Consider the following 25,185-nt stretch of genomic DNA (forward strand, 5'->3'; position numbering starts at 1 on the left):
GGAGAATCCCATGGACAGAGGGGCCTGGCGGGCTACAGTCCATGGGGTTGCAAAGACTCAGACACCACTGAAGCAACTTAGCACACCAAGTGAATGAACCAAAAAAATATTAATATATGTACTAGAAGGAAATTCTCCTGAAATAATGGAAATGGAAAGGATGCATAATATTCCAGAGAAAAGTAATAAAAAGAACCAGAACTGACACATGGCCTGGTGAATATAAATGAATTGAGAGAGAGAGAGCATCCAGATATAAGAAGTATATTACCTTAAATGTAAAAAAACTCATGGACCTCAGATATTCCCGCAACCCCACAGGTGTCGGAGCACAGTATAGAAATGATGCAGGATGCTGAGGGTAGGAAATGTGATGGGAGAATTCTTTACTTTGTTAGACATTTACAAGTAAAGTTAACAGAAAGACAATCTCAAATGTGCAAGAATTTAGGAAGTTAAGCATGTACAAGTGACTCAAAGACTTAATCCATTCAAATGAACAATGAATCAAAATGGATAAATGGAGAGGCTGAACAACGCGAATAGCTGGCATTGAAATCTGAATCCAGTTGAAGAGAGAATGAAAACTTCTTAAATACAGTAAGTACACAGTAAGTACAGCTAAAAACAGAATGCAATTGTTATATTTCTAGAAATAAAACTTAGTGATCTTAAAAGTAATAATCTGTGTACAACAGACTGAGATCACATGTGTCTGTTCCTCCCAACCGTCCCCGCAGCCCCCGCAGCCCCTGCGGCCCCCTGTGGCCGCCCAACAAAAATGGAGGTGGGGAGGGGAATAAGGAAGTGGTACGTATGGGAGCATTTTCTCCTTCATTTTTCATATGACAGAGTCAGAATATTCTGTTTCATTTCAGAATTGACAAATTGAGAAATACAAGTTTAATCAAGCCGTCTTGACGAGACTAGTAGAGCTAGAAACAGATTATCTTCTAAACCAACTGGGGGGAGGGGTGGAGAGGAGAGAAACCAACAAAAGCAATAATAAAACAAAAGGAAAACACAGGCCATAAAAAAAAAAGATGGAAAACAAAGGAAACCACGATGAAGCATAAAATAAAGTGATAAAAAGCAAAAATATAGTGGGATAAATTCAGCCATTCAAGGAAAAAGACAAGCAGGTTGAATAAAACATATTAAACCCAATTTCATTCTGTCCACACAACAACCTAAAATAAAGGAAGTAAGGTAATTGATGGTAAGAGACACGCAAATGCAGTGAAGCAAACGGGGTGAGTTGTGGATAAACACGGCACGTTGAACCATGCACCACACTCTGTTTCCTCCCAAACCCCACAGAAAACGGACAGGAAAGGGATTCTGAAACCCTGACCAGCAAAGACAGGAGAATTGAGGGAGGGAAGGCAACTTAAAACATTTTGGGGGGTTCCCTGGCGGCTCAGCGGTTAAGGTTCTGCTCTTCCACTGCAGGCGCCCGGGGTCAGTCCTTGGTTGGGGAGCTAAGATCCTGCACGCTACAAAGTACGGCCAAAATAATTAAATTTTTTAAGGTTTTTTTTTTTTTTGAGACTTGGAAGAGCTGGATCAGTGGCAAGAAACTGCAGAGACCTCAAAAAGGCAAATCTCAAGTGAGCAGCAGGAAAAGCTGAGAACAAACCCAGTCCTCATCAGCAAATCCTACAAGGCTCAGGCACAGGTACTGAAACGGAGCCATGCTAATGTACAAATTAGCAGAGGTAGTTGGGTCTGAATGTTCCACACAGCTGGACAGGAGGCTGGAAAATGGGCTCTTTTATTTCAGACACCAGTGTGCGCCAGTGAACGCTGATGTGTTGCTACCCAGGAGGAAACAGAGAGTCCGTGGTGGAGGAGACGAGCAATGGTCCTGTCCCAGACAGTCACTTTCATCAGCATGATGCTGCGTGATGAACACACGGCTGACATAAACCTTTATGAACTAAATAACACGGCACCAAAACACAGAAGGCAAAAGCTGCAGGATACACAAAGTCAAATTATTAACAAGCCTGCTCCACAGAACAGGTACTGCTGAAGTTTTAAAAACCATCTAGCCATAGGCAAAGAACGAAAACCTATGAAATGACCGCATCATTGATCCCATAAGCCTGACAAAGGAAAGAACACGTGGAAAAAATTTAGACCCGTATTACATATGCTTCTTAATACAAAAAAATCTAAATACAAGTGTAGCCAATACCATACAACAGTATATTAGTTTCCCACTGCTGCCACAACTAATTACCACAGATGTAGTTTCTTTAAAACGTTCAAATCTATCATCCCACAGTTCTGTAGGTCACAAGTCTGGTACAGGTCCACCTGTAGCACAACCAGGGTCACCAGGATGACCTGCCCACTTTAAAGCCAACTGTTCAGCTACCTTAATTACACCGGCAAAGTTCCTTCTGCCATGTAACCTGACATTCACAGGCAAGACGTGGTCGGGAGGGGGCTCCGTAGGCCATGGAGAATCAAAACTGTGTCTGCACAAGGCATATATTGGAAGAATAACACACCATGACCAAGTGATAGTCATTCTAGGGATGAAAGGTTGACTTACTATCAGAAAATCTGCTGAAATAATTTATCATATTCATACGTCAAAAAGAGAAGGAAAAAATGTCTGTCTTAGAAGATGCCAAAAAAACCTTGGAATGAAATTCAACATCAACTTCAGACATTTTAAACTCTAAACACTATACTTTAAAAAATTTATTTATTCTGCATTTATTTTTGCTGTACCGTGTGAGGCATGTGGGATCTTATGCCTCACATAAGTTCCCCAACCAGGGATCAAACTCATACCCACTGCAATGGAAGTGAGGATTCTCAACCACTGGACAACCAGGGAAGTCCCAGAACTACACCTCTTTAACTTTATAAAAACTCTATATACCTCAAACGACAGTAATACCTTTGTGGTAGAATACAGGACAATCCTTCAGGTAAGAGGGCAAAAAAAAAAAAAACACTTGTCTATCATGAGCCAGCTCTGAAAGTACTATTCAATGCAGTTAGACAAAAGAGTAAAATGAAAAATATAAATACTGGAAAGGAAAAGGACAAAAAGATACATATTTGTGATGACATGATCATCCCCCCGAAAAGCCCGAGAGAATCAAGTGAAGACCTACCAGAAGCAGTCAGAGGGTTCCAGGAAACGAGCTGGGACATAAAAATAAGTAAGAAAAATCAGCATTGTTCTCAGAATCCTGAGAATTCCAGTTAGAAAATACAAAGGATGCAAATATCCCATTATCACAAGATCAACAAGAAGAACAACAAGTAATACGATACCTAGAAATACACTTAACATGAAAAGCAGGGGCCCCAATAAAGTGCTGATGGTCTCACAAAGGGGCAAGGAGAGAACAGGGCCACAGACTGCACAGACCCAGCCATACACCTAATGGGATTCCAGTTAAAACGTCAGCAGCAGTGTTCATCTGGAATACTAAACATGTGAGACAGACACTGGAAAAGAGTAACGAGGGGCTTCCCTGGTGGTCCGGTGGTTAAGACTCCCGATGCAGGGGCCCTGGGCTTGATCCCTGGTCGGAGAACTGCACCCCATATGCTAAAGATTCCACGTGCTGCAACTAAGACTCGGTAGAGCCAAAGAAATAAAGAAAATAGTGTTTAAAAAAAGAGTAATGAGAGGGCCTTGTCCTGCATTGGCTATTTTGAATTATACGATAAAGCTAAAGTAGTTAAATGGTGTGGTACTATGCCATGCTAAGTCGCTTCAGTCATGTCTGACTCTGGACTGACTCTGTGACCCTCTGGACTGTAGCCCACCAGGCTCCTCTCTCCATGTATTCTCCAGGCAAGAATACTGGAGTAGGTTGCCATGCCTTTTTGCTGCAGAAGTAGACTTGTGGGGAACAACAGAAAATTTAGAAGTACAGCCAAGTATATTGAGAGACGGCATCTACGAGCAGACAGTGGTCAGACCACGTATAAACACACATCCCAAGCCACCAGGTGGCCGACTCTCGGTATAAACAGCAAACTCTGACAGCCTTTGTTTTCTTCATGGGGGTGGTCTTTGTTTATTTCCACAACATCTACAGTTGTGGGGTGCTCTCAAGTTCAAGTTAGTGGAGGAAGGACAGAATATTCAGCAACATTTGACATCGTTTTGGAAGAAGTGGCTAACAGTTGGGGGGAAAGGAGGCTGGTACAGCAAACCTCCAGCAGAATAAACATCAGGGGCTTCCCCAGTGGTCCAGTGGTTAGGGATCCGCCTGCCAACGCGGAGGCTCCATCCCTGGTCCAGCAAGATTCCCCCTGCCTCGGGACAACGAGCCCAAGACGCAGCTACCGAGCCCGAGCACTCTAGTACCCGGGCTCCCCACAAGAGAGCAGCCCCTGCTTGCCGCAGCCAGAGAAGGCCTGCGTGCAGCAACAATACCAGCCCAAAATAAAGACAATGATTTTTTTTAAAATTTTAAATAAATAAATATCAGACGCATCAAAGAGCCAAATGAAAAAGGAAAATTGTGAAAACAGTCGGGGGAAACCATGGATTGCTCTGCACCGCAATCCCACGGGACAGGCGAGACTGGTCGATACGTGTCCTCACTCAGCTGGACGTTCAGGTCCAGTAAGGTGAGCGGCAGAGCCGGGATGTGAACCTGAGCCAGACTCCTGGTTCACAGGGTAAACAGGATGGGTGGTGGGATGCGGGTGGCCAGGACACATGCCCTCTCGGGACCTTGGGCAGGCTCCAGGCAAACTGCCCGTTGTCACAGGGACCTGGAGAGATGGAAGAGGCCTTCCCGGGAGCCCGTGGGAAGCGGACTGCTCACCTGTTGGGCTTGTAGCCCAGATTGTCCATCAGGTGCGCCTGGTCCAGGTCTCGCGGGAAGCCGTGCAGCACCCACCCTCTCTCAACGCAGTCCTGCTGGTCCAGGCGCTGCTTCAGCACCTTCATGATGATGTTGTCAGGGACTGCGGAGAAAGGAGGACAGCTGGTCACTCTTCGGACCCAGCAGGAAGGTGAGGGCGCATCCGAGGTCGTTGCCCACCGGCTTCCTAACTTCACCTGACCTGGGTTTGAACTGCTGAAGAGGCGGGTTTAGGTGGCCGAGGATGTGGGTGCCTGTTTTTCGGGGCGCTCCGCAGTCCCACCAATGAGGGGAACGTGTCTATGCAGGGACGGAACGCACTAGGTGACCTTGACATTGAGCTGTCCCTGACTTTGACAGGATAGATGCCCATCGGCAGCCAGGACAGCTCCCAGCTCTCCAGTGATGTGCGGGCACCCTTCTCCCCACCCTGCCCCCCAGGATCCAGCTTTTGCTGCAAAAGACTTTTCACGGAAGCCCCGGTGGGAGGTTTCATTTTCCTCCAATGGAGCGGTAGTGGTGCCCCCGAGGCTCTCTGCTAATTTATGATGCACATGCAACCCACCCCTTTCTTCTCCCCTCCCCCTTGGTTCTCCCCTCCTTGCTGTTTAGAATCAAATCTCTCACAAGAAGCACAGCATTAGTTATAACCGGTGACTGAAATCAAGTCTCGTGGAGAAGGAGATGTTAAGAAGTCTCTTGTTTACATTACTGCAATTGACATTTTCCTGAAATTTATACCTTTCTTCCCAGACTCATTAAATGGCCTGTGTTGCTAATGTACTGCGTTCTAGCAATTTGCACTGCATTTCCTGTGCTTTGCACTCATTTTTCCAGAGATACTTGGTAAATATTACCGTTGTTTGCTATAAATGTGGGCCTGATGACAAGCAGGTTTTCCGAGCGGCAGCGACAGAGCGGTCGGCGGCTTCTCTGGAGATGCTCGGCTGCCCTCAAACCGGCCATCCAGGGGTCAGCCCAGTGGCCCCCCGGGCTGGAACACATGACTGGAACCTTCCCAAAGGCCCCCTAGGCTGACAGCCAGGTGAGAGATCCAGAAAAAGTCACTACCAGCTGCTCTCCTCTGTGGCCGGGACACACATAATGACCGTCCTGCTGCCCAAGAACCGTAAACCTCCATCTAACCCTCCTCCAATCAGGATTTCCCTGATTTTGTTTTCACATCTTTCAGCCTTCCTTCCCCAGTCTGAAGGAAAGAGCAGGGAAGGGATTTTGCTCTAATGAGACGGCCTGGCTGAGACAGGTCAGTGAGGAGCTGATGCAGTTAATCCCATTCCTTCCCTGCTGAAACCTGCCGTGGCTCCCCAGTGCTCTTCGCTATGGTCGACAGGGCCCTGCAAGGTCCACAGCCTGCCTCCCCCGGGTGAGTCTCCCCCCAGCTCTCCACCTCCCCTCAAATGTGCCGGTCCTTCCAGCCAAGTCTCCTTCCCCCACGCCTTGCCTGGGGCCGGGCCCCCGAGGAGGGTCCGCTCCCAAGACTGTCCATAGCTGGGTTAGCAGCTGTGTTTCTTCACTTTCGCTTCACTTCTTGCCTCCCTGTTCTTAACGTTCCAGCTAAAGCTTTGCGTAGTGCTGCCTCTCACCAGGATAAAGGACCACGTCACCCCACCCCCAACACCACTTTTCCATAATTAACACAGTGCCTGGCACGCAGGACGTGGTGGAAAAAATAGACCAGAGCCCTCTGTTTGCAAAGCTTCACTGCAACAAAGATGTTAAAACCAACTTGACCAGACTCTGGGGAGCTCAGAAGAAGAGCGGGAGCTGGGCTGGGGACACCCACAAATCTGGGGTCTGGTCTTAGCCCTGCCCTTGGGTGCCAGCCGACCTCCGCTGGCCCCACGGGCTCTCCCAGTCCCAGTTTCCTCTTCCGCCAAGAGGAAGCCGGGCTCTGTCCCCAGGGGATCAACACGACACGTAGTCCCAGGCGCGTGCGAGGCGCTCAGAACTGGCGGCTCGTGCTCTTCGGTTCGGGAGATGTCGGTCAGGAAACAATGATCCATGAACACTTGCAGGCTTCCCCCGGGGTCAAGGTGTTCTAAGCTCGCTCCTGGGATACAGGGTGGCTGATTTCAAGCAAGTCTGGGCAGTTAAAGATGGAGAGATTTAGGGACTCCTGTCCCAAGTCCTCTGTTCTCAACCCAGGGGTAGGAAACCTACCAATTGCCCCCTCACTCCCCAGGAGCTGTTTGTATTCAGGGCAGGGGCAGGGAGGGCAGAGGGGCAGCTGTCACGGCTTCGGGGGTCCCCTCCCCCAGCTCTGCGCTGCACTCCCTATGCACGCAGTGCACACTGGCTCCCACCAGTGACCCCTGAGGAGTCGGGGTCCGGGGAACCACCGCTAAGACCACTGTGTGAATAAGGAACAGAACTTTTCTCTGATTCAGAAACCTCACGTTATCTGTCAGGAGAAATAAATACAGGTTAGAGACAATGAGGGTCACGAATCTGCTATACAGCCTTCCAATCCAGGCCTACCCCTGTTTATGGAGATTCTTACGGAAATTGAAACCCATCCAGAAATAAGACTTTCCCAGTGTCTGTCCAGTGGAGCGTTATGCAGCATCTGAGCTGTGCCCAGGCTCGGGGTCTGAGGCTGCCACCCACAGCAAACAAGAAGCCAAGGGCCTGCCCTGGAGTCTACATTCCTGCCAGTGAGACAGACGATGCACAGATAAATAAATAACCATTTCAGAAAGTCATAAATACTACAAAGAAAGCAAACCAAGTGAGGGATGATGCTGGTTTGACTGGATCCAGGATGGTCTCTGAGGTCACACCTGGCCAAGATCTGGACGATGAGTTCAGCCTCACGGAGATCTGGGGAGGATGTTCAGGGTGGAACTCACGGCAAAGGCAAAGGCCCTGAGGCTGGAACAACCTTGGCACATTCAAGGGGTGGAAAAAGGCCCAGTGGCTGCAGCGGAGGGACTCTGGGAAGTGGGGGTGGGGAGGTCCTGCCAGGCCTTCCAGAAGGAAGTGGCTCTGCCCGCCCCCTGGCCATCTGGGGAAGGACTGGGCACAGGCCCTCAATGCACATTTACTGAAAGAACACACAGGGGCTGATCTCAGGATCCTGAGCTAGAACACCCAGGAACATGCACTTCACCACGTTTGCACAAAGACGGACCATTCTGTGGGATCAGCCAGTGGAGTCCCCAGCTGGGGTCCAGGCTCCAAGGATGTGGCTAGGAGATCGCACCTTACCTCCTGTGAAGTCTGCTGAGTGCTCAAGAATCGATGCTGTCAAACTGTGGTGCTGGAGACAACTCTGGAGTGTCCCTTGGACAGCAAGGTGATCAAACCAGTCAGTCCTAAAGGAAATCAACCCTGAATGTTCACTAGAAGGACTGATAGTGAAGCTGAAGCTCCAAGACTTTGGCCACCTGATTCGAAGAGCTTACTCACTGGAAAAGGCTCTGATGCTGGGAAAGACTGAGGGCAGGAGGAGAAGGGGGCGACAGGGGATGAGATGATCAGATGGCAGCCATCCAACTCAATGGACATGAGTCTGAGCAAACTCTGGGAGATAGTGAAGGACAGGGAATCCTGGCGTGCTGCAGTCCACAGGATCTCAAAGAGTCAGACACGACTTAGCACCTGAATGACAGCAACAGCAAAGCCTGCAAAGAGCTCAGGCTGAGGACCCCGAGTGCAAACTAGCTGTGAGCAGCTCCAGCTTTTTAAATTTCTAAAAGGGCATCAAATAAAAAAAGGAATTCCTTGGTGGTCCAGTGGTTAGGACTTGGCGCTTTCATTGCGGGAGTCCAGATTCAATCCCTGATCAGGGAGCTAAGTTCCTGCAAATTGCACAGCATGACCAAAATAAATAAATAAAAGAAAAGTAAACCATCTTTTGCTGACCCCACAAGCACAGTGCCCTCAAGTCCTTGGGCACCCGGAGTGACTGAGGGACGCTTCCATCGACGACCCATCAGAGAGGCCGGCTGAGGTACAATGAGCTCTCTGCATCCCTCTCCAGACCTGCCCCCATCAGCCCTGAAACTAAAGGGCAGATCTTTACCTACAGGCAGGGAAGGCGAGTGAGCTGAGCTCTAAGGTAGGACGGGAGGGCAGGAAGATTAGTAAGTGTTGCTGCCTTTACGAGAGTTCCTTAGAATAAAACCCAGAAAACTCAGCTCTTGGCTCCCCTGGGCTCCTTTCTTGAAGCAAATTTGAGCAGAGAGCCCTGGGGTCCAGCTGTGGGACCTCCCTGACCGTCAGAGTCCTCCTCTAAGACACCTGCCTCACCAGCTGTCACGGGGCTTGGAGACAACTCATGGGGCCTGCCAGACCCATCGAGGTCTTCTGAAGGGAGGTGCGGGTATAAATTTAATTCCTTCTGAAAGTTTACCCAGAGTCCCATCAGGTGGCTATGATGAAGCCATTGGTAAGCACTGCTGCTGCTGCTGCTACTGCTAAGTCACTTCAGTCGTGTCTGACTCTGTGCGACCCCATAGATGGCAGCCTGCCAGACTCCCCCATCCCTGGGATTCTCCAGGCAAGAACACTGGAGTGGGTTGCCATTTCCTTCTCCAATGCATGAAAGTGAAAAGTGAAAGTGAAGTCGCTCAGTCGTGTCCAACTCTCAGCAACCCCATGGACTGCAGCCTACCAGGCTCCCCCATCCATGGGATTTTACAGGCAAGACTACTGGAGTGGGGTGCCATTGCCTTCCCTGATTGGTAAGCACAGGGACCCTCAAATTATAAACATGACCATCTGAGTGTGAATCTGGCTTCAGGAGAGGGCTGTGGGCCTGAGACAGGCTTGTCCTTGGGGGAGGGTCCACTGGAGTAATTAGTTTGCTGACCAGTGATGCCCTGGGCCCAGTGAAGGCCTCTGTTGATGAGGGTGAGGAGTGCATTGGGCAAGTAATTTTCTTCACTAATTAGTGCTGTTGGAGACTAAGCTGCAGTTAGGGGTGGACAGCTGAGCACTGAGCTTCTGAGGGCAACAGAGGCTGCTCGGAGGCTCAGAGAGGGAGAGGCCTGGAAGGTCGTCCCATTGCCCATCCTCATCTCAAAGCTGAGAAACCAAGGCCCCCAAAGGCTGTGAGTTAAGTGACCTGTGCAAGCCAGTTGCTCAGCTGGGGAGAAATCTGACTCAAGGTCAAGACGTCTGACCAGACAGAAACACAAAGAGAATTCTTGGTTTGGGGTTGTTTTTTTGTTTTTGTTGTTTCCTTGTTAAGTTGGCAAAGATTTCTAGAGGAAATTTCCCAACTGGCATCACAAGCTAAGATGTACATGCCTCATGGCCCAGCAATCACGGTCCAAAGAATTTACATCTAAGACACAACTGCAGAGAGGACAGAAGATGTGCCCATGGAGATGCCCGTCTCAGTGCCATTTATAACAGGCATGATGGAGACGATTTCAAATGTCCATCAGCAGAGGACAGCTTACATAAAGGACGAGACGTCTATGCAGCATGCTACTAGGGAAGCTTGAAAAAATCATCTATGTTGACTTGGAAAGAGGCCTCTGACAGAATATCAAATGGCGGGTGGGGGGAAGCAAGTAAACGACACAGATAATATGATCTGGTGCTTTAGTTGCCAAGTCTGACTCTTGCAACCCCATGGACTGTAGCCCGCCAGGCTCCTCTGTCCATGGCAAGAACACTGGAGTGGTTTGCCATTTCCTTCTCCAGGGGATCTTCCAGACCCAGGGATTGAACCTGGGTCTCCTGGACTGCAGGTAGATTCTTTACCAACTGAGCTACCAGGGAAGCCACTGAAGTATATATTGACATACATATACACACACGTGTACACAACACACACACAACACACACACAGGGGAGAGAGGAGGGGCCACACCGATGCCCCACGAGCGATGGCCGGTCCCGCGGGGGCTCAGGGTCCTGGAGTTGAGAGAGACAATAACACAAGTCAACACATCCCAGCGGAAGAGCCGAAGGGCCTGGGAGGTGTGATGGCGAGGGCTTCGGAGGCCGGCAAGGTCTCATCACTCACGCAGACCCCAGCTTCTAGCCAATACCAAAACAAGCCCCTCTCTGCAGGTTCTCAAATGAGCACTTCTCCTGAGAGGGGCTTCCCACGACTGTGGATCAATAATCATCGGTGGAGTATTTGTTTAACGCCTACACCCTCATCCCCCACTAGAGAAAGCAGGGACCCTCGCCAAGTCAGGCTCATTGCTACCCCCTCACCTGGTACACATGCCAGGCACTCGGCAAGTGCTTAGTAAACACTCTTTGAATGAACGAATGAATGAATGAATGAATGACCACATAGCACCATCTCCTGAAACCAGGCCTGTTCTCCCAAGCACGGAGTCATGTCCCATGGCAACGGGTTCCCCCAGGGTTCCCTTTCATCCACTCCACGACATACTTGTGAACTAAACAGGTAGTCAAGGGACTACGTCTTGGCATTGGGAATTAGTTTCAAAGTAATCCTACGTGGGGAGGATTGCACCGTTGATCCGGAACACGCAGGTTCCCTGCGCTGGCGGTGGGTCCCCTCAGGCTCCTTATTCTACTCTCTCTGCTTTCCAAACATGTTTAACGGCTTCCACTAACAAAGTGGGTGTTTTGTCTAAAGGAAATGATTTAAAGGCCTCAAAGAGGTTGAAACAACCTCTGTGAGACACTGTCGCAGTGGGTCAAAGGATGAATCTCCCTGGAAAGCTGTCCTCACGCCCCAGAAGCAGCTCTCACTTTGGGGGAAACCAAGAGCTGGATAGAGCCCTTGCCTGCTGTCACAGACGTGTCCAGATGTGTCCTCGCCTGTGAGAGGCCCTCCCAGCGATGCGGCTCAGGCCCGGGGTGAAGGGTGAGGCAGGAAGACCCGCCTTTGGTGCATCTCCCAGGCCCACCCCCGTGGCTCCCGCGTCAGGCTTTCTGCCCTGTGCCTTTGTCTGGCTGCTGCCTCCCCCCACCCCCGCCACCGCAGGCCATCAACTCACTTCTTCAGCCCTGCACGGTCTGACCGGCCAGTTCAGCAAAAATGCAGAACAGAGCTCGCCCGCGGTGTCCTGCCGAAAGTTGAAGTTCTCCTTGATAATGCTGTCCACTGCCCTTCATCCTCCTCTCGGAGAGAGATTTCCAGCGCGGCCGCGAGTCTCTCTCCATTGAGTCAGGTGCCTCGGGCTTGATTTCTGGGCTTGACAGCTAACATCTTACCCTGCGTATAAGCTCCTGCCAAGGGCTACCTCTCCGAAACGTCCTGTCAACCCTAAATTTAGCAAAGTGCGAGATATGAATATCCCATTATTTCATAAAGGCCACATCACATGCTTTCAGGTGTTATTTTTGTCTTTTTCTGAAAATCTTCCACGAGAGAGAGCTGTCCTCACACTGACCTCGAGGTTATTAAAATCTCAATCCGTTTGTTCCCTGCCGGCCGGGTGTGCTTGTCACAAGGGTGGACAGGGAGCCACGGTCACAAGTGAAAGGCTTCCAGGCCCCAGGGGGACCCACCAGGCCCCCTACTGATCCCACTCAGGACACCCGGCCCACCCTGGTCTTGAAGGGGAGGCGTGTTCAAGCTCCCTCCCGCCTATCGGTCCCCTGGTTCATGCAGAAGGAAGGACCCTGTGAATCAGGCCACCGTGAGGTGACCGGAAGGGACTATTCTTCCTGGGCGGCAAGTCTGCATCTTCAGTACAGTCCAGCTTGGACAGCCAGTGGCGTTCATTACGGAGGTTCCCGAGAGAGTTCCCAGGCCAGCTCACGGAAGTCCAGTGGAAGCCAGCGCCAAGGGCAGAGAGGACTCGCTGGAAACCCTTTCCCGGACCTTTCCTGCTGCACTTCACACCTCGCTGCTGCCTGTGGTCCAAGCCTCTGCATCCCTGTGAGCATCCCTGACCAGGGCTCGGCTGGGGGAGGCAGGGACCCCGGGGCACCAGGCTACTGGTGCTGGCCCCAAAAGGCTGCGACGGACAGTGGAGGAAAGGAAACAGCTCCCTCAGCCGGTGCTTCAAGGTAAAGAATTCCCAAGGTTGACTGGCGTGCCCAGGATTCGCCATTTAACCCTCCTGCCACCCCAGGGCAGATCAGAAAAGGCTGAGGACCTCACACACACATACCCAACCTACTACACACACCCAGGCACTCACCTATCACACCTGCACGCATCCCTGCAGGGCACACACCTGCCTACACCCTACACAGGCTACACCCACACGCACAACACTCACTACACCCCACACCCTTCTGCACACAATAGAGCACAAACACACCTGCCCACCCCCCTCACATACAGAGCCTATAGCGTCTTTCCTTCTTCAAGGCCCCATTTGAAAAGTAAAGGGGACACCTGGCATCTGTCAGGGTTCGTGGGGGGCTCAGCACTTTCTTCTCCCCACATCCCAGCACAGCTGCCGGGCCCCGCCCCCTTCCTGGCCCGGCCCAGGGGGAGCGTCTTGGAAAGGAACCCCAGCTGCGGAGGAGAAAAAAACACTGCTTTTGTTTGTTTTCTATTCCATCTCCTGCATACTGATGCTTGAAGGAAACAGGGCGCCCGCTCCCCCCACACGTCTGTCTCTTCCCCAGATTGCTGGGGGCTTGGCTCAGGCTGTGGATTGGGCTCTTCCCGGCCCCGACTTACTAAGCGTTATAGTTCAGTGAAAGCTAAACGCCACCATTTCTGGGAGTCCACCACCCTCGGGATGGCGTGGATTCCTGGCAGCCAAGGCCTGCAAGGCCTCCCGGAGGCCTCAGCCGGAAATAAGGAGTGTGTGCAGCGCCAGCCAGGCCTGGGGCCAGGGGGCCTTTAGTGATGCTCTTTGTTTATTATTTATTGCCACCTGCTGGTCAGCCACGGATCCTGCGCCCCAAGTGAGCTCTTAAAAGGAAAAACGCGCCATTTCTAAAACCAGTACAGGACGGGAGGAGGAAAAAGTGGGCTATTCCACCTGGTTGCACTCCACCATTCTCTGGGGGTGGGGAGCAAGCCCTCTTGGAGAACTTATTTCCTTCGTAAAATCAAGTCACTTGCCCTAACAAGCGCCTCTTTTGGCCAGCAGTGTTTCCCAGGCACGGGATGGAACAGATGTCTTCTAAGACTCCTTTAGGTTCCAAAAATCTATTTCCTAACATCTCGAGTACTCAACAACAATATTTAAATCTACTTGTCAGACAATGGTGCCAGGAGATAACAATTAAAAAAATAATAATTTACAAGTTTTCCCACAGACTATAAATGCTGGAGAGCGTGTAGAGAGAAGGGAACCCTCCTGCATTGCTGGTGGGAATGCAAATTGGTGCACCCACTATGGAGAACAGTATGGAGGTTCCTTTAGAAACTAAAAATAGAGCTACCGTAGGACCCTGCAACCCCATTCCTGGGCATACATCCAGAGAAAAACATGATCCAAAAGGATGTATGCACCTCGATGTTCATTGCAGCACTATGCACAACAGCCAAGACGTGGAAGCAGCCTAAATGTCCATCAACAGAGGAATGGATAAAGATGTGGTACATATACACAATGGACTATTACTCAGCCATTAAAAAGAATGAAATAATGCCATTTGCAGCAATGGATGGACTTAGAGATTATCATAATGAGTGAAATAAGTCTGACAGAGGAGGAGAAATAGCATACGACATCCTTTAAATGTGGAATCTACAAAGAAATGATACAAATCAACTTAAAAAACAGAACAAGACTCACAGACTTGGAGAGAATGAACTTAACGGTTGTCAGGGGGAAAGCTGGGGAAAGGGATAGTCAGGGAGTTTGGGATGGACATGTACCCACTGCTATATTTAAAATGGACAACCAGAAGGACCTACTGCGTAGCACAGGGAACTCTGCTCAATGTTTATGTGGCAGCCTGGATGGGAGGGGAGTTTGGGGGTGAACGGATACACGTGTATGTACAGCTGAGTCCCTTCGCTGTTCACCTGAAACTGTCACAACCCTGCTAGTTGGCTATACTGCAATACAAAATAAAAAGGCTTAAAAAAATAATTTACAAGCTTTATTTCCTCCCAGAGTTAGCAAATGGATTTCAACTGGAAGTCTTCTTCCTATGGTTGCCAACAATTTTTTTAACACCAGCTTTTTTTTTTTTTAAGTCCAGAAAAGTACGTTAGGGCTGGGGCCCTTTCCAGTTGGGAGGCTGCTCAGCCAGCCCTTGGTGAGCAGCTGCTCGTTTCGATCAGTTTCTATCACTCCCCTCTCTGCCGCGTCTACTGGGGCCAAAGCAAAGATAAGACGTGAGGTGCCGGCACCGCTGAACCCCCTGCAGCTGAGGGGCAAGTCCAACTGGGGGCCCTGAGCTTATCTCGCTAATGAGGTTCTAGATGAGAAGAAAAAAAAAGACCATTTAAAAGTAGGCATTCTTCCATGGGCCACAACTGCTAAAACCCGCATGCCCTAGAACCTGTGCTCTCCAACGCGAGTAGCCAACGCTCACCACGAGGAGAAAGCCTGCGCGCAGCACCCAAAACCCAGGGCAGCCCAAATACATAATTAAAGAACAGCCATTCTCTGAATGAATGGGGCTTCACTTAGCAAGTTAAGAAGACTTTTAATAAAAATGCTCACTGACACACACGGTGTCTGACAATCGGATCATTAGTCATTCCTATCTTAACACCCACGTTTACACCTTTCAGTGGAAGATGAGACAGGCCAGCAATCCAGATATGGACTGGACTGTTGGAAAGTGCAGTGTTAAACTAACTGCATGCTATGAATCAATGAGTTTCCGGAACACGATTTTCCTTCCATCTTAATGCAGTCGGGGCTCAGAACCAGTTATATCCCCCACATCTCGGGGGCAGCAGGAAGGCCGGTGCTCACGCGATCTGTGAGGAGACAGTTAGCAACTCCTGGGAAACCAGGAAACAACCATGAGGCCGGTGTTCTGGGTGGAAAAGATGCACTGACACATCAATTTGACAAGTACATGTGCTATAGTGCTGACTCAGCTCTGCTGTGAGCTTGGGTTTTTTCCCTAATACAAGTATTGATTCCTGCAATCTTCATAACAAACCTATTTTACAGATGAGGAACTGGAGGCACAGAGAGAGGAAGTAACTGCCCCAGGCCACACACAAATGGGTCGGGGAGCCCAGAATTAAACCCAGGCCACCGGGCTGTAGGGCCACCTGCACCGTCCCTGCTCTCTGCCCCCTTTACAGGGGAAGAAGCATGGTGAACTCTGCCCTCCTCTCTGCATTTTGTTTGCAGCGTGCCCTGGACAGGTCACTTTACTTCTCAGCTGGGGCTTCTTCCTCTTAAAAAGAGAACTGGACTCAGTTTTCTGAGCTCCCGGCAAGCTGCTAGGTTGGCAGGTCTGCAGCCAGGCCACCCTCAGCTCTGAGGACCCATGAGGCCGTCTGTGTTCAGCCTCACTCAGTCACCAGATGCAGCCACTCCAGAACAGAACCAGAACGCAAGCCTTCCCTACGGCAGCAGATTAGAGGTGGCCTTCCTACCCCCGGGCTCCCCTGGTGGCTCAGACGATAAAGAATCTGCCTGCAGTGTAGGAGACTTAGGTTCGATCCCTGGGTCAGGAAGATCCCCCGGAGAAAGGAAACAGCTACTCACTCTAGTATTCTTGCCTGGAGAATCCCATGGACAGAGGAGCCTGGTGGGCTATAGTCCATGGGGTTGCAAAGAGTCAGACACAACTGAGAGACTAATACTTTCCTACAGCTGAGAAGTGGGCTTGAGCCCCCCACCCCTTGAATCTGGGCCGATCTTGACTCGGTTAATGGACAGGATCAGCTGGAAGCTCATTCTGGGACTTCGGAGGCTGGGTCAGAAGAAGCCTTAGCACTTACCCCACCCTCCACCCTCCACCCCATCCACAACGGCTGCTCTCGGCCTCCTTGGGATGCTTGCTGTGGGGAAGCTAGGGTCACACAAGGGGGCTGACCAACACGAGGAAGCCCAAGCTGCCACACGGCAACACTGCACCAAGGCAGAGGCCTGAGCACCTCACTGCGGGTACCAGGCGTGGGGATGAAGAGTCCTGCCCCAGAAGACGCAGCAGGGAGAAGAAGCAAGGAGCCAGGTCCACACCAGGACCAGGAACCATGCATAGGGCCCCAGACGGATGATCCAGCCCAGTTGCCTCCAGTCATCAGAGTTGCGCCAAGTAAGGCCCAAGTCAGACAGTGGTGTCGAGCCCTCCTGCCCTGTCCTGCCTGAAATCCTGACCCAGGACATCAGGAGCAGAACGAAGCAGCCGTCCTTCTCTGCCATCACGTTGTAGGGCGGCTGCAATAGATAGCGGGGCCCCAGAGGCAAAGCAGATGAGGCTTCGGCCAGGTCCTGGTGACCACAGGGACCAGGTGCCCAAAGCTGGCATCAGTCACAGGAAGAGAATAAGGTATCAAAGAAGTCCACCTATGAAACATACATGTATGTTTGGTGTACGACCTTGTGTAACATACACGTGTATGTTAAATACATGTACATGTAAGGTACGTGTAAACACACACGACCTTGCTACTACCACCATGATTTCTACTATCGTTATGAGAATGACAGCTACTGTACTACCAATGATAATAATAGTATCTGATGAGTGGCCTGCTGGGGGCCATAAAGTGCCAGTGACAGCCACACCCCCTGTGCGACTCTTTGTGACCCTTTGTAGCCCGCCAGGCTCCTCCGTCCGTGGGATTCTCCAGGCAAGAGTACTGGAGTGGGTTTCCAGTTCCTCCTCCAGGCGATCTTCCTGACCCCGGGATCGAACCCGGGTTTCCTGCATCACAGGTGCTTTCTTTGCCATCTGAGCCACCAGGCAAGCCCCAGTTGTGTGCCGCGTGTGGTGCTAAATGTTTCACAGACACATTTTCACGTGGACACCTAACAAACCAGGACTATGGTACTGTGGAAAGCTCATGCTGTAGATAAGGAAGCTGTAGTCCTGAGAGGCTGCGTGACTTGCCCAAGGTCATCCCAAGGTCACCCAGTGGCAGAACCTGAACTGGAATAGAGTGGTGAGTCCGCAGCCCAAACCTGCAGCTTCACCCTCCACTCTCCAGGAGTGAACACTTCGGGCCACCTCTCTGGAAACCCCTCAGGCCGCCCACTGCCACCTGTTCTCCCTTTGCTCCTTAAGACGAATGGGGTCTCACCAACGTAGAAATGCAGGCAGCGGGGCAAAGCATCTGGACCCCTGCCGCCACAGGGCGGGCCTGCCTGGCACTGCTCCGCCATGCCGTCCCGGGACACCAGCTGTGCCCTCATCTGCTCATTCATTCATGGGTTCGTTCATGGACATTTGCTGAGCTCCTACTATGAGCCACGCTGGCGCTGGGGACTGGGGAGCAGAAGGAGCCCAAGTGGAAACACACAGCGGGAGGTGCTGGGATGGGTCCCAGAGGAGGTCTGTCTTACCTCCCTGTAGCCTGACCACGCCCAAGTGGAGAAGGGCTCCAGTGCTCAGGGTCACAGATGGGAGAAATCGAGGTCTGGATGCCCCGGGGAAGGGCAGGGGAAGGGCGCGGTCTGCGTGCATGCATGCTTGGTAGCTAAGTTGTGCCTGACTCTGGGGACCCATGGACTGTAGCCCACCCAGCTCTTCTGTCCATGGGAACCCAGGTAAGAATACTAGAGTGCGTGTATACTCTACACGCTTCCCTCCCCTCTCGCCTCTGTGTCCCTCTGCCCCATCACACCCACCTCCCTCTCTCTACCCTGAGCCCCCTTCCTGCTCAGCTCAGGGAAGGGTACAACAGGGCAGAGCTGCAGGGCAAGGGCCCTGTGCCCCCGGCCCTGGCAATCACAGCTGTGCCAAGTCCCCCACAGGAAATCTGTTTCAGGGACATGGCGACCGTCTGAGGTATAGGGGCTGCAGAAGGTCACTGAGGGCAGCCTCCCCAACACCCCTCAGGCCCTGCTCACAGCCCGAGAGGAGAGCCAGTGTCAGCTCCCCGACTGGGGTACTCGGAGGGCAAGGGGCTTCAAGCTACACCTGCCTGGAGGGGGTGTGAGCAGGAGACTCCTGGCTGGAGGAGAAGGCAGGGGCCTTGGGGCCTGGCCTGTCGCAGGCGATTTCACAGCTGAATGGGCTGGAAGCCACCAGGGCTGCCCGTGGAGAGGAGACGCTTCCAGAAGCCCTGGTTGGAGTGAGAAGGACACCCTGCCCCTCTGGGCTCCCCTCCGGTTTGTGATCTCCGTTCCTGACACACGGCAAGCCCCCGACGGACTCTCAGCCCAGGAAAACCATCTGTGCGGCCCCTCTGCTGACACTGCCATGGTGGCCAGGCCCCCATCTTCCGTGGGGAGAGGCTACTTCACGGACCGGACACACGGGTGAGCTGAGAGCCCCTCGCTGCCTCAGTTTCCCTGCCGCTCTGGCCACCGAACAGAAAGCTTTGCAACCTCTTAGCCACAGACCTTTGGCTGACGCCCCAGCAGGGCATCATCTTAATAACGAAGACAGACGATGCCACTCTCACAGCCAAAGTCTAGTTCTTAAAAACTCAAGAGCTGGACCCTCTAGGGGCACAACCCTGTTGATAAACAGCGTGCTGACCCCCTTTCTACAGCTGTCCTCATTACACGCCTCTGCCCCTCACAACGCACCCCCACTTTGAGACCCGCTGCTCTGCTGGGCCGTCTCGGCAGGAAGGCGCCTACCTAGTTTCCAGAAGAAAATCTTTGTAGCGGTCCCAGCGGAAAAGTCAAAAGTTTGACTTGAAAAAAGGAGCTACTTCAAAAGCATTGTCAAGACGGAGGTGAGGGTTCCTTTAAAAATGCATAAATTACTGGGGTGTCCGTTAATCAACCTACAGGCAGCCCAACGGTGGGGGGGGGTCTGGGTGGGGGTGCTGAGGCGACCCATGGGGACACATCCAGGGGAGGTGCAGCGAATAAAATACACGTTCAGTAAAAGAGTAAATTAATGTGTTTATTACTTACTGCTTGGGCTGCGTGTGTGTCTGTGTGTGCATGTGTGTGTGTGTGGAGAAAAATGAAAGAAAAATGTAGACTTTTTTCAATAATAAAAAGGGAGTTGCACTGCAGGGCCCCTAAAGCTTGTGAAAAATTAAACTCGACGGATTCAAACTGTCCTATTTCCACTTCAAAAGAGAAGAGGCACTGAGCTCTTCCCAAGTTAGCTTCAAACGCCCAGCACCCTAGAAAGTTTCTTTATAAAAATAAAGGCTCCTGCTCCCCCAAGCACTGTACTGGTTACTGTACCCACGGTCTCTCTCTCTGCTAATTATACCCCTGTGAGTCCATTAATCAACTGGTAAATTATTTAGAGAGTCATGCGCTGTCTTCAGCTGGTACAAACACACCACATGCAAAGGCTTGCTGGAAACCGGCCGGGGTCCCTCGGGGTCTCCCCTCTGTGGTAAGACAGCTAGCAGCTTGCCGAGGCTGCACTATTTAAAAAAAAAAAAAAGAAATCACACGCCGCTTACCTCCTCAGATGGGAAGATTTACTTTGTCTTTCAACTCAGCCACTCTTTGCAAGGTTTTAACAAAAGAGAAAAGCTGGTGTATTGTTGGATCTTTAGTGTGCATTTAGTGAGGAGAGTATTAATTCCCCCTCAAAAAAAAAAAAAAAAAAATAAGGCAGCCCTTCAGCTGAGATCTGATCCGGGCCTCCTGGGACGTGTACTCACGGAAGCCTCTCAAAAATGCTCGTAATCATGCCAGTTTGGGGCTGGTTCGGCTTGTTTGTGTTCCGATGGCTGCGTTGGCCATGGCGAGGTCTCATTACCAGAAAGGGTGCAAATTAAGAGTCTGGAGTCTCCCTCAAACCTCCCGCCTCTTCTCAGGTTCTATTAGGCCTTGAGGGACCTTCTCCAGACAGAAATATGTTGGCAATAACGGGGTTTACGGGAGCGGGCATGGGTAACACGGGGTAATGATCTGTCTTCCACATTATCTTTTCTACACGCCAGCACTTGCGCATTTAGGGGAAAGTTATTATGCCAATTAAAGAGCTGTTTTCTCACCTGAAAAAGTCAGTGTATGTCTGGCATGTGTGCCAAGGAATCCAGGCCTTCTTTCAATTGAACCCCCTCCAGCTGTTGGGCGGATACCGGCAGGGCAGGGCTGGTTACAGAGTGGAAGTGAGTGAGGAGAGCCGATCCCCCTCCACCTCGGTCAGCGAGCCGGGCCGGCAGGTGCTGGGTTGGCAGCACCTGGGTGCAGGTGCTCAGCTTTCCCTTCCGACCCTGCAGAGCTGGGAGGTGGGAAAAGCTGGGGTCTGACCTGAAAAGCCCACCCCGGGGACACACCGTCACTGGCGGCCCCCCACCTGACATCCCTCGCGATGGGGACAGCTCTAGGCAAGCATCTCACACACTGAGAGCAGAGACTAAACCAGCGAGGACGAAATACACCTTCGGCTGTTTTAATATCTTGCCTGGGTCACCAATTTCCAGAGAAAACACAAGTAATGTCCAAGAATGAGAACCATGACCAGAGCCGGGGGAGAAGGCCACCCTTCTGAACCAGAGACGGTGGCATACCACTGATTAGACCCAGTCCCCTGGAATGAGGTTATGTTAACATCTACCACCAGCAGCCACAGGACCGTAATTTACGGCTGAAATTCCCAGGAGAAGGACTAAAAATAAGGGCATGTGTGCTCAGCTGTATCTCTGCAACCTCACAGACTGTAGCCCGCCAGGCTCCACTCTTCTTGGGATTTCCCAGGCAAGAATACTGGAGTGGGTTGCCACTTCCTTATCCAGGGGATCTCTTGTACCTCCTGCCTCAGCAGGCAGATTCTCTACCACCATGCCGCCTGGGAAGCCCCACACTACCCTTGACCTTAGCCAGAAAGCCGCTAGGGTGAGCTGAGGCCAAGGAGAATGCTTTTATGCTAAGTGAAGCTTGAGAAACCAGAGTTTCAACAAGCAAGGTCAGATGGCTGCCTTCCTTGGGAAGCTCGGATCTCTGGGGTTAAAAACCTCACGTCCAGAAGGCCCTCTGGTAGGAATGAAGCACAGAGAAGGCTCAGGGCATGTCATTTGGAGATGGTGACCACTGTGAGTCACCGACGGTTTAAGCAGAGAATTGAGTTCTAGCTGCCCCCTTGGCTAATTCTGGGCAGAAAAAAAACAACGCCTGCACACATGGCCCTAGTATAAAATGGCCATGGAGTCTGCCAGCACTGACCACAGAAGTTCAAATGGTTTTTTAGCAGCTGAGAAGTTATTTTTCCAAAAGCCCAGAAGGGTTTTCAGTTGTTCTGCAACCATGTGCAAGTAACAGGGGCTCCCAGGCAGGCAAGCCTGCGTGCTGGGCGGCCTGGCCCCGTGTCAGGAGCAGCGCCCCCCTCTGTGCCCACCGGGGACGTGGCTGCGTGAGGAGCGCCGTGTGGGGCCATGGGGAGCCAACTTGCTCTGTTCAGCACAGCTCGAGTCAGAATGAGTTTAGGAGGTCAGACCTATGTATCTCAAAATCCGGAGCATGGAACAAGCATCTCCCCAACCCTCCGTCCACAGTGCAGCCGCCAAGAGCCCGGGATCAAGAGATTGGGACGAGCAAAGATGGGGCCCTGGAGTCCCGTGCCTGGTAAATGTGGGAAGAGGGGACGGCAGCGTGGTTATTAATTTTGTGGCTGATTTGAAAGGAGGAGGTGTTGGCAGCACCCGTGAGGACATAAAAGAACATAACTGAGTCTGCGGAGGTCACGGCTGGGACATCACATCAGGAGGCCCCAAGGGGGCGGTAAGAGGAAGTGGCTCCGGGGGGGATGCTGACATCTGGGTCTACTCTCTGGGCTGCTGGCGGCGGCAACGGCTGTGAAGATGCCCCGTGATAACCATGCTCCCCGGATGGACTCGCAGCTCCCAGGCCGGCGGAGCGAGGGCAGGAGTCCCAGAGACGGGCAGCAGGTGTGGCCGGGCCGGCCAGCTGCTGGGAGCACAGGGCAGAGTCCCCAGCGGAGGAGGTCCAGCCCCTGGAAGGGCACTGCCTGCCTTCAGAGGGAGTGATGGGGGGTGGTCTACACTAGGCTGGCTGCAGGGCAGGGTGTTCTGACAGTGACATCTGCCAGCCCCGAGGCGCAGGGGCTCTGCCCCCGTGACCAGGCCTGTGGGTCCTTACCATACTCTCTGTCCCTGCAGGATTTCTGGAACCTTCTGGGTTTCATCTGGGGAAACCCCAGCAGGGTTCCCAGGACTGCAGCTGGTCCCCCAACTGAGATATCTGAAACACCACCAGGTTCTGAGAAGGGAAACCTGAGTCGTCCGGGCGGCCCCACAGGACAGAGGGGCAGCCGAGTCGCCTCCCAGACCAGTCAGTGGCTGAAACTGTTCAGGGCCGCGCCCCACCACGCGTGCGGACTCGGGGGACCCTTCTGACCCAGGGCAGTGTGGGGGGAAGGCATGCCCTCCACCCCACGTCACTCCCGGGAAAGGAGAGTCACTCCTCGGGGGCTCTTGTCCCTCCAGCTCCCACCCTCCGGCTGGTGGGCCCTCGCCCTCGTGTGGACGGATTCGCTGCCCACCTCAGGCCCTGCTCGGCTCTTCCTGGGGAGGGCCTGGGCCAGTCCCGTCCCCGCCACACCTCTGCCTCCCCAGGTCTGGACGTGGTCGGGGCGTGTTAGGAAGCCCAGCTGTACCCTCAGAACCCTGTCTCTTTCTCCTCCCGTCTGTCTCCTCTGGGTTCAGGACTCAGGGGTGATGCAGTCGATCCCCACCCCGCAAGTCTGCGCCTGAGGGGCGACACCGGCCACGCAGGCCGCGGGTGCGTGGACGCCGGCATGTGAGGTGGCAACGTGGCGCTTCCAGGTTCAGGCAAACTTTCCCTTCAAGCCCAACTTCGGTGGAGAATCACCGAAGTTTCCGTTTCCGGTTTCTGCTGGGCGGCGGCGACGCGGGCGGCCAGGCCTGGTGGTTCCCGTGTGCGTCCTCCAGCAGCCGGGCGCTCCGGTTTCCCCGGCAGCGTCTCCACAGCCCACTAATGAGCCCCTGTTAGTGGTGATGAATGTAAATGCATTCTTTGTTATCCCTGCGAGATGGGGATTAGTGAAATGACAGGACTTATTGCTTCTGTGAGGAAGATATGATGTTGGTGGTTGTTGTGTCTTTAATTCTGCAGCAAGTGGAGGAGTGTAGAGCTACCTCCTCTAAGCAAAGAGAAGCTGTGGAGGGAAAGATTAGCACAAAGCGCTGAAGACTGAAGCTGCCACGGTCTGGCTCCCTGTACGGGAAATGCAAGTGTGCACTCAGTCTCCTTTGTATCCACCAAAAAAAAAAAAAGGAAAAATAAAAACCAAAACAACTCTGCCTCTTGACCGCCAGTGGAAAGGCCCCTTGGGTCTGTGTTTAGCATGCAGAGAGAGAGGGCTGAAGAGGCTGCGCTGCTGACTGTGAAGATGGAGGAAGGGGCCTCCGGAAGCTGGGAAAGGCCAGGCAACAGACCGTCCCCAGAGAATTCCTCAGGAAGGAATGCAGGCCTGCCAGCACGTGACTTTCAAAGTCCTGACCTCCAGGACCGTGAGAGAAGAAATGTGTGTTGTTCCAAACCGCTGAGTTTGTTTCAGCCATGATAGAAAACAAACAACTAGGCAATATCCCGAGATGCAAAGCCACAGAGGACTCCAGCGTCCGGTGCCCAGGGGCGGGAGGGCGCCTTAGTTCAGTGCCACCGGCCTCCTGGGCATAGGTTCCCTCTGACCTAATCAGAAGTGTCTGCAAACCTTCCCTGTCACAGGAGGGTGCCTTACAGGATCACTGAAAGGCGTGCAAATCTGAAAACCACCTAAATATTCACTTTTCACAACTTTTTAGTTTAATAAAAAAACTCAAAGGTACAGAACATTTCCAAGAAGAGGCAAGGAATTTCTGCCTCCCTTTGCCTGAGATTTACCCCATCAACACTACCTCATCTGGTTGGTCACTGTCTTTCTTTCTGAACCACGAAATGCTTTGTCAGGGAGAATTATACAAATTACCCACCCAGTCTGTGGGATGGAATACCATGCAGCAACATTATTTAAAATGACATAAATCTATTAACTTGTTATCTTATTCACTCATTAGAGCAACAGATGTTTTCCAGAGGGCCAATCACCCCCGTCCCCCGTCTCAACAACGGGGAAGCTGGGCTCGCTGGAGGGCGAGTGGGCTTGCGCAAGCATCAGGCCTCCGTCCCTGCTGGCTGCCCCCACGGCCCGTGCACATGCGCACATCCTAGCCCGTGCTCATGTGAACCCGGCACCCGGGGTTTCTGTCCCCACCTCTCCACGGAGACGCCCGGGCCTCGTGGCTGCTGCGGGGCGGGGCGGGCACCCCGGGATGCTGCTGCGGGGCGGGGCGGGCACCCCGGGATCTGAACCAGACGGGGAAGCACCAGAGCTTGCACTGGCTGACCCTGTTCACCAGCCGGCGACGCGC

At 52.2% G+C, this 25,185-nt stretch overlaps 1 protein-coding gene across 7 annotated transcripts in view; it reads right to left on the reverse strand.

Annotated features, from left to right (window-relative positions):
• The window catches only part of AK8 (adenylate kinase 8), a 136,253-nt gene that overhangs the window by 45,187 nt on the left and 65,881 nt on the right, over window positions 1-25,185 (reverse strand). For all 7 annotated transcript variants that reach the window (XM_061433962.1, XM_061433961.1, XM_061433960.1 and 4 more), the window contains one exon: window positions 4,815-4,956. In XM_061433962.1, coding sequence (XP_061289946.1) covers window positions 4,815-4,956 — 142 coding nt within the window. The remainder of the gene's footprint in view (window positions 1-4,814; window positions 4,957-25,185) is intronic.

This window comes from Bos javanicus, chromosome 11 (assembly GCF_032452875.1).
Source record: "Bos javanicus breed banteng chromosome 11, ARS-OSU_banteng_1.0, whole genome shotgun sequence".
Classification (NCBI taxonomy): domain Eukaryota; kingdom Metazoa; phylum Chordata; class Mammalia; order Artiodactyla; family Bovidae; genus Bos; species Bos javanicus.